This window comes from Anomalospiza imberbis, chromosome 1 (assembly GCF_031753505.1).
Source record: "Anomalospiza imberbis isolate Cuckoo-Finch-1a 21T00152 chromosome 1, ASM3175350v1, whole genome shotgun sequence".
NCBI lineage: Eukaryota > Metazoa > Chordata > Aves > Passeriformes > Viduidae > Anomalospiza > Anomalospiza imberbis.
The window spans coordinates 84452952-84474367 of record NC_089681.1 but is presented as its reverse complement, the minus strand read 5'-3'; the positions used below and the strand labels follow the sequence as shown (position 1 = coordinate 84474367).

General features: G+C 36.6%; 1 protein-coding gene across 1 annotated transcript in view; it reads right to left on the bottom strand.

Annotated features, from left to right (window-relative positions):
- The window catches only part of EXOC2 (exocyst complex component 2), a 127130-nt gene that overhangs the window by 94853 nt on the left and 10861 nt on the right, over nt 1-21416 (bottom strand). The window contains exons 2-5 of the mRNA XM_068198379.1: nt 18300-18455; nt 13425-13601; nt 11855-11981; nt 1828-1941 (exon numbers count right to left, since the gene is read on the bottom strand). Of these exons, the coding sequence (XP_068054480.1) occupies nt 1828-1941; nt 11855-11981; nt 13425-13601; nt 18300-18417 (536 nt within the window). The 5' untranslated portion in view covers nt 18418-18455. The remainder of the gene's footprint in view (nt 1-1827; nt 1942-11854; nt 11982-13424; nt 13602-18299; nt 18456-21416) is intronic.

Genomic DNA, 21416 nt, shown 5'->3' with positions numbered 1-21416 from the left:
CATGCCACAGCAATGTCACCCATTCCAGACTCCTGAAAAAGATCTCAACCATTCTGCTCCGTCACAGGACCCATACATTTATTCCAGCTGTTCTTCACATGAAGGTCAAGTCCCTCTCTTCTTTCCTGGGTGTCTTTTTCAGGTAGCTTCTTGCTATCTATCGCAAAATACTATGTACATGAGCTATCCCACTTTATTCCACCAGTATGTTTGTCTAATTCCACACAGAGTTCTGTCTCTTATTTGTTTCTCAGACAGCCCATGAGTGTGTAAAGGCACTTAAAGTTAGACACTTCCAGCTAATTTTGTAATTACCTACAGCATTCTTAATGCCATCACTGAACCCACAGGTAGCACTCTTTCCCTTCATTTAACTGCAGGCTGTTATCACCATCCCCTGATAGTCCAAATTTGAAGTTTTTTACACCAAAGTGCAAACCTGTTGGCAAAGATGCTCCCACTCTGCCACCCCACTTTTTCAAATTAATTCCATTTCTCACTAGCAGTCTTTGTTCTCGAGTCATGGATCCAGCTACCGAAGCAAAAAGTGCTGCTTTTGAAACCAGTGGTACAGCCATCTGTGAATCTACAGGATGCATCCCTATTACCTGAAGCTTTCCCCTTCCCACAAAAGTCAAAGGAAATACCTAGGCTCCCACATTCTTCACTGTTGTCCCCAGTCTGCAATCACTTGTGATCTGTTCTGCATCTCTCTGGGCAGTGTCACTGGTGCCCACATGGATGAGCAACAAAGTGGAAACAGTCCAAGGGCCAAACATAGAGAAAATTTTTTACAAAGACCTACATCAAAAGCTATTTACTCTTTATCACTTTATTATCCCCTCAATTTTTTAAAAAACTTGATGATTCTTGAAGTTATCAGATTCTGACCGACAGAACTACTTTGTAATAAGTCCTCTTAGTTACTTGATTTCAAAAGATGCTGTCACTATATGTGCATTATTATGTTCTCTTGCTGACCCTTTAAAGTACCATTATTTAGAGAGGAAATTTAAGTATTTCCCAAGCAGAGTAATGGTTATTTCTGCAGCTTCAAAAACCAAATATCCTCCCACCCCCAAAACCAAGAAGCAACTCCCCATACCTTTTTCTACTAGTAGGAAACAAAACCAAAACAATTTGTAAAGTAGTATTTCCCTTTAAAATACCAATCAGAGTATGTAGCTGAAAACAACAAAAGAAGCTCATCTTCTCTATTAAAAATGGCTTCCAGTATTATGTGAACACATAGCAGATAAAAGTTTTGGAATTCAGTTATACATGAAAAAAATGTATTTATATAATACATTCATGTAAGTACGTACTAGGAACTGTATTTCTAAATTAAGATCTTCATTGTCAGGATTTTAAGGGATTTACCTCAAAGATCCTACTTGCTTGTACAACTTCTGCTACTATAGCATTTTCCACAAGTGTTAACTACAACTTAATTGATGCTAACAATTTTAGTAATCTGTTCAGTGCCCATAACCTGTGTCTCTGTTCATGACTTAACACCTGCAGTTTCCACTCAAGACCGTGCTAACGTCTTGATTCCTAAAATTTGAAGAAAGAGAGCTTCCATCTCACATTGGGGGTTGGGGATAAAAAAAAATCCCATCATAAATTAGGTCTGGTTAAAAACAAGGTCTTTCTCAGAAGCAGATTAATCAAACTGGTTGATTCAAGTTTCAGGCCAAGCAGAAACACCAGAGACAATTATGACTGTTTGCTGTAAATGCAAACCACCACTGACACATCTACTGCATTAGGAAATACCATCAGTGACTTGCATCTAAAACAATTACTTATATGACAGCAACAAACCTTGTTGTTGAATGATTCTCAATCAGGTACCAGGCAGCAGAAAAATTTTCACTTGTGAAATCAGCGCTCATCCCAGGAAACAGCAACTCTAAATCTTTTTGAGGGAATCTGCCCCTGAAAAATGAATATTCATTTCTTCAGTGAAACATAGCCTTGTAAACAGTTTACAATTAAAACATTCACAAAAAACTCAAACTAACAACAAACACCAAATCATTTCCCTGTAAGATGGGAACATTAACTTGTAACTAAATCTGAAATTAAATCTGCTATTACATACACATATAACATGACTGGAGAGACTGAAATCTGTTTTAAGCAAAACTAATTTTATATTTTTGATTTCACTATTACAAGTAAGACAGAAATGCTGTCTGTACAAAATGCTTCCATTTAACTTTAAAATGGCAGGACATCAGAAGTTTGGCAGCTTGTAAATGATCTCACACAATTATTGTCTATTGATTCCTGAGCAGCAGAAGTCACAGAATCATGAAAGGGAGATACACAGAATATATTTCCATTTTATACAAACAATGGAAAAAGTTAAAATAATTCTCTTGCAAAACAGAACCCACTGATCTGTCTGTTCACCATACACCAAGGAAAAACAGCCTTATCTCAAGTGGCAGGGAGCAGGTTCTGTTAGTTTTTATTCAGTCTTACAAATGCAAGAAGAAACCATGTGAGCCACTTGCTTGTGAAAATATATTCTCTACAACAGCATTTTTAAAACTATAAGTAGTTTCTGAGATACTCATCCAGAAAATGTATTCCATTTACTTCAGGTCTGTGTAATAAAAATATTTAAAGCACTTTTTGATGAAAATATGACAACCTTCATCCCTCAGTCTGGACACACACTCAACACTTGGCCATATTCATTCCACCATGCACTCAATACATCACCAGGTATACTCCCTTCTCTCATCTTCACCACCAGCTACATCCCATCTTCAGAGATTAACTGTAGCAAACAAATTCACTTTTGGTCAGCCCTGAATGGGTCAGCCAGTTGGACTAAATGGACTTATGTCCCTTTCAACTGAAATATTCTCATCTATTCCAAAAATTTTCTATTTCATTTTTGGATCACAGCATCCAACTCAAAAGACAATGAAGTCCCTCTCTGATGCTCACAAGTTAGGTGAGCTTTGCTGTACAAAGTATACCATACCAAATGAAAGTCTGCCATACTTTGCATTTGAGAGCAAACTTGGGTGGGAGTAGCAATCCAGAGTCAGTTATAAGAATCACATTTAACACACAGGGAAAGCCATTTAAATGGACACAAAAGCAGTGATTTGTTAGTTTTAGTCTTTTTCTGTAACCTAAACATGTTTCAAGATAGTTAAAGCTGTTTTTATTACAAAAAGCAAACAGCAGATTAAGTGAAACAAATCTAAAGGCAGACACATTAAAAAGTACAATTATATAGAGAGGAGTTGTTTCCTGGAAGTTTCTTTTCATATCCAAATGGCCATTAGCACAAGCAGGTACAAAGGACCTACGTACATAATGGCATGGTACAGAAGTCTTTCATCAGTAGCACCTGATTACAGCAGGGGCATAAAACAATACTTTTTAAAAAACATTAAAAAAATCAAATGAAATGCAAGAAAAAGTGATGACAGATATGAAATGTAGTGGTACAGTGAAAATAGTGTGAGAAACAAATGCAAAAACAAAAAATGAGGGTCCCAACATCTGCCTGTGTTCAATGAAAAAGTGATGATGTTAAAATAAAACTTTAAGACATAAGTAGTGAGATTCAGGATTTTCAATGACCTTAAATTTAATGAATGACAGTAAGCAGAAAATGCTGATGGATGTAAGCAGAAAGTTTCAATTTCTTCTTTGTTTAAAGACAATTTAAGATACTTTATTTTACCCTCAAATTAGTCAGGAGTGCGCAGTAGGAACATGAACTATACTATGGGATACTACTTCACGTGTGATACATAGTACAACTGCACAGAAAAGCATTTATATTACATCCACACATGGTAACATTTTTGTGGACAGCTGCATTTCTAATGCTAAAAAACAAAACCAAGAAAACAAATTTGAGTTTTTGGGAGAGACTTGGACATTCCGTGCAAGCACTATGTAAGTGAATGCAATCAGAAGTGGAATTTTGCTCATATTTTCAGAATTTCCATGTATGTTCTCCAAAACCAAAAGAAACAGATATAACACAAATAGCACACACACTCAAATATACCACTATCAAATGATCAAATGCTACTCATTAGTGCAGGTTTATAAGGCATATGCATGACAATTTAAGCTTATGCATGAGCTATACAATTCCTAGGGGGAAAAATGAAACTATTTTTTAATATATATATATAAAGACCAAGATAGTCTTGTAATCAATTACTGCAAATGAATCTTGTCTACAGAGGGACATAAATTAAGGAAATTTTTTTCAGTTTGATGTTTGAGTGCCTTGAAAAGTTATCAGGAGTTTTTTTCCACCACACGTACTTGTGTAGAGCCATAAATTAACAATGCTTTTATCTGTACAGATGTATTTTAGACATAGTCACAACAGACTAGAAACATGAATGTGAATGTGTGAGGTATGTTAACAATATGTTATACTGTATGGTTTAGTACCCTTATTTTTATCGTACATTTTACCAGTAGTTTTCCCACTAACAGATATGCTACAACTTGCTACATACAGACTTGCTACAGCTGTCTTCAAAATGAAGTGCACACTAAAATGCTCAAACTGAAAGCAACTGTATCTGTAGAACATCTGGCCAGATGCATCTAAGAAGAGACTGACTCCACATACACAAAGTTTGTTTCATTAACTTCCATTAACAAATTAAATAAGTCAGTTTTTGGAAGTTTTTCTCATGAAAACTTGCTTACCATTTACTTATAAACAAGCCCATTTGTGACTTGAGAAAGTATTTCTGGTTTATTCTTTTCAGCATTACAGGGTGAAGAAGTAGCAAAAGCTTAGATCATGATGGCATGCAATTAAACTGTAAATAATTTCTCTGCTGATTTGCTCATTATACAAGAATCACTTACTGAAGAATACTTAATCATTATTTAAAAGTAATCACTGCAAAAGAAACTGGGAACCACAAATTGAATCCAGAAAACCTCAGAAAAAGAAGAGTGAAGCTTACCACCCTTGACAACCCTAAGTATTACACTACCTTTACTATTTCAGCAAACATACTGGATGTGTAGACTAGTACCTTCTGCTAGGCACACTATTTTACCCAGAATAGAACCAGATCTGGTATTAGACCTATAGTTAACATTTTAAAACAGTCTTATTTATGCTTCAGCAACAATTTGAAATACAAAATAAATTGAGATCTCACATAGTGGTTATATTAATGAGAAGTACAATAAAAATACATTTGGTTACAAGCCACTATACACTTTTACTTCCCTCAAACACATGTTGAGTATAGTTAATGGAGTCATACAACATTAGATGAAGTGGTCCTTGCTTCCATGTAAAGGTCATGCACATTTACTTTGGATTCAAAACAAGTGGAGTACCATCAATTCACTTGTACCACAAGTGCCCATCAACAGAAGTCCCTCCTTGCACTACTCCAAACTTCAGGTTCTGTATAGACTCATAGCAATAAACCTAATTTAACAGTAGAGGATACATGGGCTCTTACAAATTCTACTACAGAACTTGTGTCCATACACAGCATTTATATTCTCCAGAGATTAGTTTGAAATCTCCATGGGTAATCACAGCCTCCTAGCAGTCACAATCCAATAAGAGCAACAGGATGCAACAGATACTAATTAACAAAGCCTGACAATGAACACAGTTCAGCAAGAAGTAATTTTTCTGTAAAAACTGCTTTGCTCCCAGAACTTCAGAATCTTACAGTAATAATTTCAGCATATATGACAATATTTGCAGATTAAAGGTGCTTCCCAAAGCAAGATACAGACACCAAATGGTAACTTGAAGCTCAGTTCCACAGGAGCTTCCAAAAGGTCAAAAGGAGCAACTTTAAATAAACACAGATTCTGAATAGCAACCAGCATAAACAAGCTCCAGCTAGAACTGCTGTACACTCCCCCCTCTGTCTGGTACCAGTCAGACTCCTTGAAGCTGGCTTTGTACCAGCTGTACTGTGTTAATAATGCATGCAAAAAGATCAGCACAAGTGACACTGGTGTAGACTAAACACAACAAATCAGAAGGCGTTAACAAAGGTCTCTCCAATAGCAACAAGGCAAGGGTGTAGTCTGGCAATCCCTTCCTAGTAGCAATGGGTTCATTAGAAATATGAAAACAAAGTGGCAACTGTATTTTAGAACTGGCAGAATGTGCTAAGTGAAATCTACTAAGAGATTATAAACTGGTAGCTGCAGCTGATGCATCAACCTAACAAGCAGTAAGTGCTACTTTATTTTTTAATATCATAAAGCCAGGACTATACTGCAACTCTCTTTTACAGCATTCAGAATTTTTTTGCATGCATCTCTGTGATCAAGTTTCCACACACCCATCACATTCAATGATAAAATTCACTGCATTTCCATACAAGCCATTTAAAAATAAACATCTCAGCCTCCAGAAAGTCTTTTCCTATCTCGTGGTAGGAAGCTGACGTTTACCATTAGGTGGCAGCGTAAGATCATGTGTTTCCTTCTCCCAAAAGAACTGTTTTGGAAGCTGGCGTGGGAAGAGGGAAGCATCTGTATTGAGTGGGTGGATACAGAAGTATGTGGAATGTACTTAGCATGTCAGCCTTTGCTTTCATGTACGACATGGATCCACCAGAGTGACCTCTGCTACATGCAAAACAACAAACACTATTCAAAAATTTTCTAACCACCACTAGGTCTGACTGATGTTACTGGTTTACAGAGAATGAATTTTCTTAGCCTGACAGAGTAGTTAGAGGAGTCAGGGAACCCTTGGTTAAACAAGGACTTGTCACGCAGGAGGAGGAAGTATGTGGTACATCGGAACAAGCAATTTATTCACAAAAATCACGTAGATCTAAATTTTCCATCAACATATTTAACCAGTGTCTACAAGATATAATCTCTCCCAGAACCATACAAAATTCTGAATGATCTTGTGTTACCAACCTGCTTTTGTAACAGCTCTAAACTGCTAAAACCAATAGAAGTACTGCCACATTGCTGCTAAGGTCAGAATTTTTACACCAAGTTCCACATTTCTCATACTGAGACAACTACTCTGCACATGTGTTTTTCCTCCTGCAACCTATTTAAGACTTCTCCTGGAGAAACTGGCAACCCAATGCATGGACAGGTGTACTCTTTGCTGGGTTAAAAACTAGATGGCCACGCCTAGAGAGTGGTGGTGAATGGAGCTACCTCCAACGGTTGGATGGTCACTACTGGGATTCCCCAAGGTTCAGTACTGGGGCTAGTCCTGTTCAGTATCTTTATCAATTATCTGGACAATGGGATTGAGTGTACTCTAAATAAGTTTGCAGATGACAACAGGTTGGGTAGAAGTATTGATCTGCTGGAGGGTAGGGAGACTGCAGAGGATCCAGACAGGCTGGATTGATGGGCTGAAGCCAGCTGTATGAGGTTCAACTAGGCCGAATCTTGCTTGTGTCACAACAACCCCAGGCAGCTACAGGCTGGCAGCAGAGTGGCTGTAAAGCAGCCTAGCAGAAAAGAACTTGGAGGTGCTGGCTGACAGCAGCTTACACATGAGTCAGTGTGTGCCCACATGGGTGAGAAGGCCAAGGGCACCCTGGCCTATATCAACACTTGTGTGGCCAGCAGGACCAGGTCAGTGACCGTCCCCCTGTACTCAGCACAGGTGAGGCCACACCTTGCTGTGCCCAGTTCTGGGCCCCTTGACTCAAGAAGAAGATTGACGTGGTGGAGCACATCCAAAGAACGGCAACAGAGCTGGTGAAGGGCCTAGAAAGTAACTTCTGTGAGATGTGGCTGAGGGAGCTGGGGGTGTTTAGCCTGGAGAAAAGGAGGCTCAGGGGTGACCTCATCACTCTCTACAGCTGCCTGGAATGAGGCTGTAGCCAGGTGGGGGACGGCCTCTTCTCCCAGGGAAGCAGCGACAGAACAAAAGGACACAGGCTCAGGCTGTACCAGGTGAGGTTCAGTTTGGACATCAGGAAGAATTTCTTCACTGAAAGGATCATCAGGCATTGGAATGGGCTGCCCAGGGGAGGTGGCAGAATCACTGCCCCTGGAGGTGTTCAAGAAATGGCTGAACGTGGCATTTGGGGATATGGTTCAGTTGACAAGATGGGGATCGGTCAAAAGTAAGACTCAATGACTTTGAAAATCTTATTCAACTGTAACAATTCTGTGATTCTATTTTATGATTCAATGTTTCTGTAAGGGTTCCTGGCTACATCTGCATAACCTAACACCACAGCCAGGAATACTCCCTGGGGAGGAAGGTGGCACAGACCCGCTCTGAGCTGAAAGCAAGCATAGAGATAGTGATAGGACATTAAACCTTTGTATCAGTCTTTAGCCCATATTAAAAATTAAAAACCAGAATTCAAAGATTAAGTATTTTAAATACCTATTTTCTGGTGGGAATTGAATATCTCACAGCATACACACAATAGGCACTAAGTTACATCAATGCCAAAAAACCCTTATCTGACTGGATCAGCTCTGTGTTTTAGAAAATGAATGAACAACTTTTAGGAAGGGAGAACAAATGTGTGCACTCTTCTGCAAATACGTTTGTGACTTCAAGGGTCACCACCACCTCAACACATGGACCAGCAAGTTCAAGTTTCATAACAATATAATTGATTTTTTTTATTAGCAAGTGAGATTCTTAGTTACATGACACAGGAACTGCAATTAATTTTTGGAAGATGTGAAGAACTTATCCGCCAGCAATTATGTATACTTACTACTTGCTAAACCTGCATGCTGAAAGATGATGGCCTGATCATTATGTATATGCATAGAGTTAAAATATCTTGACTGTATATGTAACATTTAAAATATCTTGATTATGTAAAAGAACAGCCAGGAGGATGACTGTATATATATCATTGCATTTTTGCATCTTCACAACATTTGAATATGAAAGGACAATTTCAATGCATATTTTGAGTATATATATACGTTACTCCTACAATACATCTATAGGCAGTATTCTAATTATTAATAGAATGTCAGACCCATTATTATTTCCCTTAATTCACAGTTCAAACCTTTTGTTAACCTAAATCTCATTCATTCCCAATTAAACTCCCATCTTCTATCTACTGTCTGAATAACTTTTCTTTTGCCCCTGTGCATGCCTAATAATTTAGCAAACTGCTGTACTGAAGCTTTTCTATTCATTATGTACAAGGTCTTTTTTCCCCTCATTTCAAGGTGTCATTTGCAGCACCTTTGAAAGCATCTACCTGAATGGTTCAAAAGCTACAATTAATTATAAAACATATTTTAATTGGACAAAGTACTATAAAAAATGTTTTTAAAAGCCACAAAAGGAACTTTTAAAGCCAAGTATAATCCATATTTTAAAAACCCAAAAAACAACAAAATCCCTCCAAAAAAAAAAAACCCTAAATCATTCCCATCCTGCAGCTTGTTTTTTCTGTATTATTTGTTAATGCCTGATAATAATTTTCTACAGTAAGGGCTTCTTGCAGTCTAATCACCTTCCTCTGCCTCCTCTTCAGCGTGCTCCTATATACTTCATTCCTATTCCATTTTATCACATCTGTTTTTCACTGCTTTTCTCCCTGAGCTTTTCAGTTAATGTTTCTTTTGTTTACCACTATTTGCATAATCAACACAAGGCACTCCTTTCCCTTCCTTCTCAGCCATAAGGCTGCAAGGGCTGTAAATCCCAACAAGTCAGACCAATGCCAAATGCTTCAGCTTCAAAATTAAAATACATCCCAATTAGAACATGTTTAAAGAAAACATTTAAAGAAACCAAAGGTATGAATAAAAGAAAGATCCATAATGTTGCAGATCCTTTCTGCATACACAAGAGTATTATTAGGATCATATTGGGATGCCTTTTATTTTAAAGCATACTAATAACTTTTATCACTTCTAGTGACAAATATTCCTGTATCTAGTAATGGCTATTGCTAATTTTTTGCTTATTCACTCTCTTTCTTAGTTTACAATTTCCTTTTTTCACTACCTTGTACATCTTCTCAACACTTACCCATTCCATATGTAAAATATTTGCAAATGTGACTTTAGCTAAACTATATGGTATTAAAGTTCATTTTCTAGAAATAAACCTCACATTGCTCCAATTTATCAAGAAAATTATGGAAGATTTTCCATTGAGAAGTCATTCCTTAATTAAACCCAGAATGTTCATCTATAGTCAGAACTGTGCTATCAACCACAGCACAAGAGCAGACCAGGCTTTTCCTCTCTTTGCCCTCTGCACAATGTAACCCCTCAATTCCTCCACACAACTCCTTGTTTTACTGATCTGTGATACGTCTCTCAAACTGGTGCTTGCCATAATCTTCCTGCTTCTCCTGCAATGAACCTGGGAGATCAAGAACAATGAACTAGGCTTGATATGCTTGCCCAAAGATTTCCTAATTCCCTCCCTCTACAAAAGATTATTTCCTAGCTGTATCTACATCTTTCTGATTTATTTCTTTTCACATAAAACTTCAGGTTTCAGTAACACATTTTCTAATGCTTTCAGGAAAAAACATTTAAAATATAACATGATTGGTTTTCTATTGAACAAACATCCAAATAGACAACTCTAAATTAAGCAAACCCTAAACTAATGCAGTTTAAGTTTCTATATGTTAATTCTCAATCCATCATATGGACAACGTCTTAACTATAAGTAGCAACTCGAGAATCAGCTAACAAAGCACTCACTGCTAGTTGCTGTGTAACACAGTGGTAAAAAGGATTGTTATGGGGGTTTTAATTTACAAAAAGGGGAGGGAGAGTGGAAGAGTGACAGAAAGTCTCCTAGTAACACACTGGAATACTGTCCATAGTATGAAGGTCCATGTTTTGTCAGGGTTTGGAAAACTGAGGAACATGATAGAATTACCTGTCAGAAGTTACACCAAAGGCCAAATAAAAATACTTTAAGAGATAAAATCTCCATCTTATTACAAAAAATTGGGTTAGTACTTTGAAAAGAAAGAAAAATATATATTCAAACTGGGAAAGAAATGCACAGCTACAGGCTGGAAGGTGGTGTGGATCCACTAGAAATCCCATATGGATTTTGGGGAAGTGCAGCTTTCTCATCAGAACAAGGTAACAATGGACACTGCAGATTTTTTCCAATGCACTCCCCCTCACAAACAAAAGTGTTCAGCAGATGAGACCTTAATAATAGTTTAATTTTAAATAGCCTTTTGTTTGGTAGAGCTGTCATCGTGATTGAGAGAAGTATTCCTGATGCTATTTCTAAGAGTTGGGCAGGTTTGAAGAGTGTCCCATTTAAAGACCCCTAATTCCATTTATCATTCATTATAAAGTTACTATTTCTGACAAAAAAAGTCATAAATTCCACCATACTTAAGAACTAAAGTAAAGAAGACTGTGTGCTGAAAAACAGTATTAGTATTTCAATAAAATTAACTAGCTGATGTGGCATAATAAATCGCATTTTACAGTGCAATTTTAGCAATAGATAGCAATCTAATATCCTTAAAAGCCCCGTGAAACTCAAATGCAACAGTAGGTATTCCATAACTACAATGTATAAATCTGAAGCCTGGGGTTATTTACCAATCCTCAAAATCTAAACATCACTGGGGTTCAATATATCAGGCTTTTTTTATCTACAGTTAGATAATATTACAGATTATCTACAGTTCTAATTGATGATCCAAAATAGAGGATTATGAAGCAGGATACAATGCCCACTAACAAGAGTACCAAACAGAATACTTGCAGTTAATAGATGTATGTGTTTTTAAATCTTTCCCTGCCCTGCAAATCATTAAACTTTCCTGGAATTCACAAAGACACATATAGAGAAAATCACTAAAAAAGTGGATTAAAGGCATTTGGTACTCACTTGTCTATCTCAATACCAAGTGGATTAGCTGGACGTAAGGACAAGGGGGGAATCCCTTTGTTCCTGTCAGTGCGCATGTCATAATAGTTCATTTCATCCACCCAGACAGCAGACTGATCCAAGATACCTAGAGAAAACAAAGCACAGATCCTTAAAACAACAAGGGCAGTCCAGCACCATCAACTTCTAACATACTGAATTAATTTGAAAAATCCTGATAAATATAAAATGCATGCCTAGGTAATATATTGAAAGATACATGGCAAAACAACCTGGATGCAATTATGCTAAATTATTTTATTATAGCTGCTGAAAAGGTATTCATGGCTGGGCATCAAACATTATCCTTTTGCAGAGTGCGCAGTTTCACATACATTAGAAGCTTTTTCCTGACCACAAAGTATTAGTATTTTCATTCCTGCAAGTATTTTGGTACCTGTCCAAACCTTCTTATCTGCTACTTTCAAAAGAGCAATCAACTGAATGTCTTCTCATTTGCATATTTTAGGGAAGATTCCTTTTCTGTCCCATTTGCTATCCAAAAGGTAACTGAACATTGGCCACGTGCCAAGATAAATGACTTCAAGGACACCGAATTGACTTTGCTTCCAGTGCCTTAGCAAAGACAATGGATAAAGGTGAGGCACAATACGTCCTGGAATCTCAGCTGAAAATGGAGCCCACCATACCCTTGGCCTTGGCCTCCTTTAACATACCCATAAGATACAACACCAGAAATTACTCCATCCCCACACTTTCCCACATTTTCAAATATGAATTCTCCTCTCTCATCACCAAAAGCTCCACTGTATAACATTTGCACTTACACATTTCACCTTTCTATTATTAAGATACTAGTGCAGCTTGGGAGAAATCACATGTTATTTAACTGTCACTGAAGGGCTGAGAATAAAAACCTAAAATATTTCTTGTGGGAACTCTTGTGTTAGGAAAGATAACTATCCAGCTCATCAGTGAGGGATTCTGAGAGAAACATTTTCAATTCACAGGGTATTTAGACTGGATTCTAGGTTAAGCAGAGGTACTAGACTGCTTGGCAAAATAATTTCAATGGTTAAGCATCTCATGAGAAATACTTAAGACTTTGTCTTGCAGGATGGTTTGAATTACAAATAAGAAATGGCACTGAGGACTCAACTTCCTTTAAAGGATTAACTGTCAGCTCAGGATTTAGGTGTAAAGCTCATGAGCTGGTCCAGATTTTGTATTTATCTAGTACACTTACGAGTAATTACTGGATCTGTTATTAAGTTTTCTAAAATTTCAGAAGTTTAGAGCTATTCCATAAAGAAAAATAAAGGGCTAGTTTTCATTCATCACTGAGGATTTTATCAAGATATTGAGAAAGGAATAATTTTTCCTATACCCTGAGTTTCTATCTCTCTCTCTATATATATACAGATATTTATTGATATACTCTGCATTTTCTAATCAAATGAAAATTGTCCTGAGGTGGATCCATTTCTAACATACATTTTATACAAAGAGGCATTCAGTCACATATTTTCTTAGCAAAGAAAATAGATGTGGATTTGAACAAGAAACATACCTATTTTTTCAGGTTTAAGCAATTTGAAGGAAACAGTTGAAGTTCCTTTGCCACCAGACTTTGTGGTAACAATGATGTCTCCCTTGTCATTTTTAGCCTGTCCAACTCGACAGACAATTTTACTGGCAGACATCCATTCTGCAGTGAGGAGACAGTTGTGCCCACAGATTGTTAAACCTGGGAAAAAAGAAAAAAAAAAGAAATATACTACTGTGAACAGAAGTATCTTTTGAAATTCCGCAATGCAAATTCATTTATGATGTTTCACCTGTTTCACATAAATTTATAACCCTTCACCAGTCCCCTACAGTCATTCATAGTCAAGGAAACACGAATACCTTTTTCAGGTGTTTCCTAGGTGACTTCAGGTCTTTTGTCCCAGTGACAATTCAAAAAACACAAGCAGTGTGGTTTGAAACTTATTTAATCTCTTTCATAACTTTTGGGCTACTGTGACTGTAACTTCAGATAGAACAGTAGATTTTCTGTCTGCAAGACACTGGAGAAGTGCTGTTCAGTATTGCATTTCTGTGAAACTTCCCTTAAAAGCTGCACACAGCAAATTTTTCACAAGTTCAGTCTATATGACTTTGAACAGGAAAAAAAGAAGACTCTGTAAAATATTTACAATGAACAATGTTTCCTCAACCTTATTTGTTTAGCAGTACTTCAGTGGACACAGAAGGCTGTTATGGCTGAAGTAGTATTAATTGACAAATATTCCATCCCAACCTCTTCTGTAAAAAATCCATGATGCAAGACTGAATCTGATGAATAAACTGCCCTTGTAATGTGAAAGAATAATCATGTAATGCTCATCTATTCCCTCTTCTACACCTTCTCACAAAGAAGGATGACAAACTATGAAATACAAGGTCTTATAGGAAGAGACTGACAAGCTTCAGTGTTCAAGAATACCTGTCATGAGTTAAGAGTCAAGGTGCACCTTAATGTAAGGGCCAAGGCTTCCTGAGATTTCACATCCAATCGGTCTAATCCATCAAACCAACCATCAACTGATTGGTTCTGGTCAGATCAGGACTCTGGATGCTGCAATAGATGGATTGTTTTCTCAGATCTAGAAGAACAATTTCCATATTTGTAGCAATTTCCAAATTTGCAGCAAATTTCCATATTTGCCTGGAAAACTGGCAAGATCCTAACTGCTCTAGTATCAATTTGGAGAACAACTTCATTAGGTTCTTCTTACGTAACACCCTTAGCCAGAAACATTTTGCCTTAAGTCCAAAAGAATAAGGTTGTACTAGTGTGTTGGCTGTACTGGAGTATAAATTAGTCAGGCAGAGCAGCTCCTCCCCTGTTGGCTTGATTTTTGTTTTTAATTTCTAGAAAGCTCTGACCAATTTACAAAATACTTAGACACAGAAAAGGGTCAGCACATGTGGCTTAGTACCAAAGCTTCACACTTATTTTCTCTCACAATTTAAGTCTCTGACATGACACAGCAGAGAAATTTGGCAGTTTTCATGGCTGTCAGACATAAAAATGCATTACTCCCTGCCAAAAACTATCTTAAAAATTAAATCCAAAAATTTAAAAAATGGAAAGGCACTGAATCTTATTACAACTGAAATTAATTTTACTTGAGAAATGACAGTAGATTTGTTTCTTAAATATTATTTCTGAATAAAAGGCAGGGAGTAGGATGAAATAGGATATGCACACAGAAAAACTTAAAAATTTTTTTTTGCTTATTTACTCATAAAATTTTAATCATGTCAGGTTTTAGTTTCCTTGGGTAAAGAAAAAAATCCATAAATAAGGATGCATATTACATATATGCAATAATATAACCTTATATTGTTATATTATTACATCTCTTACAGTTTTATGCTAGCATCTTCTCTAAAGGAAAAAATATTGTAATAGGAACTACGACTAACGGAAATACTTTGCCCAAACAATTCATAAAGATGTTTTCACCCTGTATTTTCTGAATTGATGGTTCAATTGAGCAATACTTTAAAATCCAGAACTAAGCTATAGTAACTATTTGAAAATCCTCGTATCAATTATTGTCTACTCATCAGAGAGGTTCCAAAAGCTCTCAAGACATCAAGATACAAGGTTCAATACTTTTGAAATGGCTGGAAATGACCTTTGCCTGTATCTTAAAAATGCAAAAGAAACTTAAGTCACTATCAACATTTTATATACCACATGAAACAGAAATGGCACAACACAATTTCTAAAACAAATAAAGGCATGTTGGGGGAGAAGTTTTGATAGCACAGTTACCACATTTCTTCCTCCAGAAACAGCAAACTTCCCTTTAAACAAAACTTAATCTGTTGCATGGTATAAATATCTCTGAGAATATCATTCTCAGCTTCTAGTTTTATGTGCCCTTCCAGGCACATAATAATAGGCATAAGTAATACTCTTATGGAGACTTTCTGATTTTGGTTAAGGTCATATATGGACAATTTTACAATGTCTAAAAAATACAAATGTCTAAAAGCTACAAATGTCTTAAAAGACAAGCTATACCTTGAAAACATGTATGTTACAGGTACCTCCTGGATTTGACATTTTGTACCATGAGCTATAGTGTTACAAATAAAAAGTTCATTTGATTTCAAAGGTACAAAGAGATTACTGGAAGGCTCTCTCTCTCAAATAAAACCAAAAGAATGTTCTTCTATTATGTGATACTGTGTTTATATAGAGAAAAAAAGTTTCTTGCTTTTCATTTTACACTAATGCATCTCAAACTTTTTAAACTTTATAAAGACCTCACTCAAACTCGCTTAAACTCTCATGCCTACAAAGCCTCACTTTTCTAAGTATTTCCATTCAAGTAAAATGGAATATTTACATGCCTAATTTAACCATTAAAAGAAATTTTTACATATCTGGGGCCTTAGTCACTCACTGGAGAAAGCTGACAACTGAACTAAGGAGAAAATTAAGGCAATGCATTATTTATTTTTACCTCAAAGCATACAATTATTAGCAGCTGTGTGTTACAAATATTATTCTGTAAGAAATGTAAGAAGAAATATTAGCAGCTGGTCAGCTGTAATACAGAGGTACAACTCAGGACATGTCTTCCTTCCAAGAACATAGCACTGATCATTTCTAAGAGGATCATACCAATGAACTACAGAGGCTATTGAAGTACAGCAGCCACACAAGTACATAGAGATATACTCACCTCTAACATCATCAGTTATTTGAGGATTTCTCAATATGAATTCTATAGTGTACTGCAACCTCACCTAGCAGCTCAGGAAAATACTATTTCTCCTTTTGAGAGACAGCAAACTGAAGTGGAGTGGAAAACTGTAGTAGCTTATGCTTGGCCATAAAGCTCATTGTGGTGGCCATGAATGGAATTTGTGAACTTTGGTTTACAGCCACGAAGTGAAATATTTTTTCTAGCAAAGCCAAACAAAATTCCAATGGCCTTCAGTGGAGTCATGATTCCACAACAAATTAGACAAATTATCTCTAACATGACTACTGAAGTACACATATGCATAACTTACAAAAAAAAAAAAAGGGGGAATTCCAGTAGTTATAGTTAACTTGGATTTCCAGGATACTTTACAGAGTTTTTCTTGAAAGGCTTAAGAAAATGAATCAGCTATAGCATATGAACCTGTAATGGATAAACAGCTCAGCAACACAGAAACAGGGCTACAGTAAATTATGTGTTTTGACTGAGAAAAATTTCCACATGGTATATGCCACGATCGCTTGTGTTCAGTACATTTATAAATGACAGGATAAAGAGGTTATAAAGTTTGCTGATGATATTCATTTATTCAGAACGTGAAGACCATAAACTCCAGAAAAATGCAAGCCAGAACTTACTAGACTGAGTGATGCACTATAATGTAGACGGCTGAAATTCACTGAACAAAGATGAGATGCACGCAGGCAAAATCTTAAATTCACAGACAGCCGGCTCAAACCGACTACTAATTCTCGTGCATTTAATCATGGAACTATAGTAGGTAGAACAACAAAAACATTAGTTTGATTCTCAGTAGGAGTTAGACAGAAAACAGAACTCTATGACCAAAATACAAAACAAAAGTGAAAGTACAGAGTTATGCCACAGGGCATTCACATCCTGAACACTGCACACAACCAAGAGGTATCACCCATGACTGGGTAGTGAAAGTAAAAGAGATTCACTGAAGAGCAAGAAGAAAGGCCAAGCATACATGCAGAAAAATTAAATAAGCTAAGACATTTCAGCCTGAAAAGGAAGCAACAGAGCAGTAATGAACAAGGTCTGTGACAGGAGAATCAGGGGAAAGATCTTGTCCCCTCCATCAGCACAGAAGCTATGATGATTCTAATGAAATTACCATGTAGAAAATCAAAACAGTAATGAAAAGGGTTCTTCACATATTGTGTAGCTAAATCACTGAATCTGCTTTATCATAACTGCTACAAATATACAAGCTGACTTTAATTCAAGGCATAGCAATGTCCTGGTTTAGGGAAAATTTGGGAGAAAATCCCCAGTGACTTTCTGAATATACTGAAAACAATTCTGACATGAAAATTTCAATGAGGAAATTCTCAGTTCCTGAGAAAGTAACAAAGGAGCATCTCATTATGTCTACCCTCTTCTAGTACACTGCAAAAACAATTCACTCTTTGTTTTCATGTTCAGCACAGGATGCTGAGGCAGATTAAAGGTTCATCTAAAAAGGTACAGTCAGTCTGGTTAGTTACACATTGGCTAGCATCTCTGAATTTATGGATTCAAGTGTATATTTGTGTAAAGGGCATTCCTTATAACATTCAACACAGATTCTATCAAGCAAAAAAATTCTCTAGTCATATCCAAAATGTTACCTTCTGCAGTACCAAAAGGGTGTTTTTTCAACTTACCTAGGAGGTCTGTAGGTCCAGTACCCAAATTTTCTCCTCTAATTGTCACTTTTGTCCATGCAATGCCTTCATTGGGAGAGATACCGGTTACAAGTGGGGGCTGCCGTGCTCGAGACATGATGACTATTCAGTTACTGCAATCTAAGCTGCTTTTATCTGTTCATCAAGAAATAATAAATTAAAACACCATTAATTATAAAAAATATTAAAATAATTCAACCTGTTCTTCTAAAATGGTAGGGAAATACAAATGTAAATATGGAACACCACTCAAAGTCTTCTTTGACACAGTCATACAACAATAAAGAAAAATGATACCTTCTTTGCACTTTTTAAAAAGTTAAATATAGCTTTCTGAAGGAAAAAATATATTCAGAAAAATATTAAACCTTCTGAATGCTTAATGAAGATGTATACAGAGACTTCAAATTATTTATGTCAGAATTCAAATGAGTCTATTACAACTTCAATTTGAAAGTTATTATTGTATTCCTTAGAAAGTTCAGAACTGTTAATCTAAGGTAAGTAGTAGACTATAATTACATATTTAGACAATTTCTCCATCAAAATAAGACCTACTGACATAGACAGTCCCATGTGAGGAAGCACTCAGCACTTATTTGTATAAAGCATCAATGCTAATATGCACTGAGAAAATTAGAACATGACTTGCAAATACTACACTAGCAGAGATCATCCACAAAACAAACAATACCCCAACATATGAAAAAAAATGTACATAAAATTATTGAAGAAGCATTTTCAGAACAGTGTTCATTTGCACCTGAAATTGAGTCAACTCAGACCAGTTTAATTAGCTCTGTCATTAATAAGCTCTGTATCTCAAACACAAATATGGCACCCATGTAATGTGGTCTACATTTAGTTTACTGTGCAACTGATCACAAATGCCTCTTTTTTATTAGCAGTTTCCTTTGTGTAGCTCTGCAGCTATAAACACCTATAAGAAGCTGAGTATATATATATATATATGTGTATATATATATATATGAGCAGTATAACCTAAATTACATCTCTTATTAAATACCATCACTATTCCAAAACCTCAGTCACACACACACACAACACTTTAATGTAAACAATTTTGGAAGTTCAGGCTGGTAAAAAATACGTGAAATATAATCCAAGCTACATAAGGCTCCTCTTAGCTACTGTTTTTTGAATCAAAATGCATTTTCTACTTTTATTTGCAAATGGTCAAGTCCATGAAACCCAGAAACTCTCTAAACCATCTCTAACAATAAATAGCAGCAAAACTGCAGTTTCCAAGTACCTGCAGTTAAGACATACTAGAATTACGACACACTTGTTTCAGCTGCTTCTGCATATACAAAAAACTGTCATTGTACCAAGATACCCCATGCTTCTACACAGCCTCCCCACAGTTTTCACTGGTAGTATCTAGATCTGACACAAGAATCAAAGAAGCTCCCACTGGCTGATTTCATTCTTCACATTCCAAAGCTGGAACACACACTGCAAATTAAGATGGAAATAGACAAGGCAGGAACTGGAAGGAAGATCTCATGCTAAAAGTAATCAAATACTACCCTCAGAATAGGATTTCCTGCCAGTCCATACCATAGGTGCATAGCAGGTCACCTATAACAAAACTCTGAATTCTGATCCAATTTCAGAGCCCACAGCCACACCTGAAGTCAGTGTGAAATGCATCCTGAATACAGGGAATACTGCACAATGTTCTGAAATACTGAGGTCCTAAACAACCACCTCAATTATATAAATATGTCTGATTTCAAATGTCTGTTTCTTGGTTTTACATATTTAAAATAGGAATGCTATCACTCATTTCAAAAGCTACTTTTGAAAACTCGTTAACATAGAAAAGGCATTTAGATACCCTGAACACAACAGAAGTATTAATATCTTCAGAGAACTTTTCAGACTGAACAGTGTGCAATTAATAAGAGATGTAAATTCATGTTGAATAAGGAAGAGCATAGTAAGTTGCAGTATGTGAGCCATGTCCAATGTATGAAGGAAGGTTGGTAAGGGCCCGTAATATCACACACAATGCATATCTAGTTTGGCTTTGTATCTTTCCGTGGCAAACCTCATAATACTTCTTGACATGAAAAACTACATAATGTATTTAATACATCATTGGTTTCTCTTTTTTTTTTGCAAACAACCAACTTATGAAAAAGGAATTAATTATATAGTATTACATGGTTGTTCTTAATAGTTTTACATGTAAAATATCTGAACATTTTACATGAACCCAACATGAGGCTGGAGAAGCAAGTAGTCAAAAGATGCAGGCTATAAGGGTAGAATAGCACTGAAGAAAATAACTGTATCACCAGATTACAAAGAAATCAGCTGACAGTCATCTCCAGCTATGGAAGAGAAGGCTGTGCTCTGTGCTAGTGCCCTGCTGGTATTTCTTTCACTGAACCGGCTTCTCCTCCTCCTCTCTCACACAGTCCCTGCTTCACTCAAATGCCATGTCCTCATCCTGCAGACAAACTGTTTCTGCCCCATCCTGTTGATTGTCCCTCTTACTTACTTTTTACCCGTAAGTTCAAGCAGGGATGTTACTATTCCATCCTCCTTTCAAATCCAGACACCTTGGTAAATGCTCTTACCTTGCATTGCCTACTCCAAGCCTTCTTGTCCAGATACATCATCTGCACAACTACTGATCCACTTACTCACCACAGGTGAAAAAGACAGACCTTGTCTTCTGTCAACATCCCCAGTCCTGGAGTCATAAAGCTTGTCCAGCTTTCCTCTCATCTGTGCTGCATTCAAAACTACACCACCACACCACTACCCAACAAAACAGTGAAACAGCACAATAGAAATATGATACTAGACAAGAATGAGGTCCCTAATTTTACCACGAGGGAGAAGAACAAACTGCATCTATTCCTCACAATCTCATTTATGTAGTCTTTGCAGCTTTTCTCACAGATCCTCAGCAGAGCTCAAAGATACAGCTGTAAAGGAACAGTGGTGTTAGGTCCTTCCATGCACACAACCACCTTCTGCAGGAAGCAACATGTGTCTAGATGCCAGTTAATCAATATAAAACAACTCTTTTATTTTGGAGCAATTTTTTTGTAAATATTT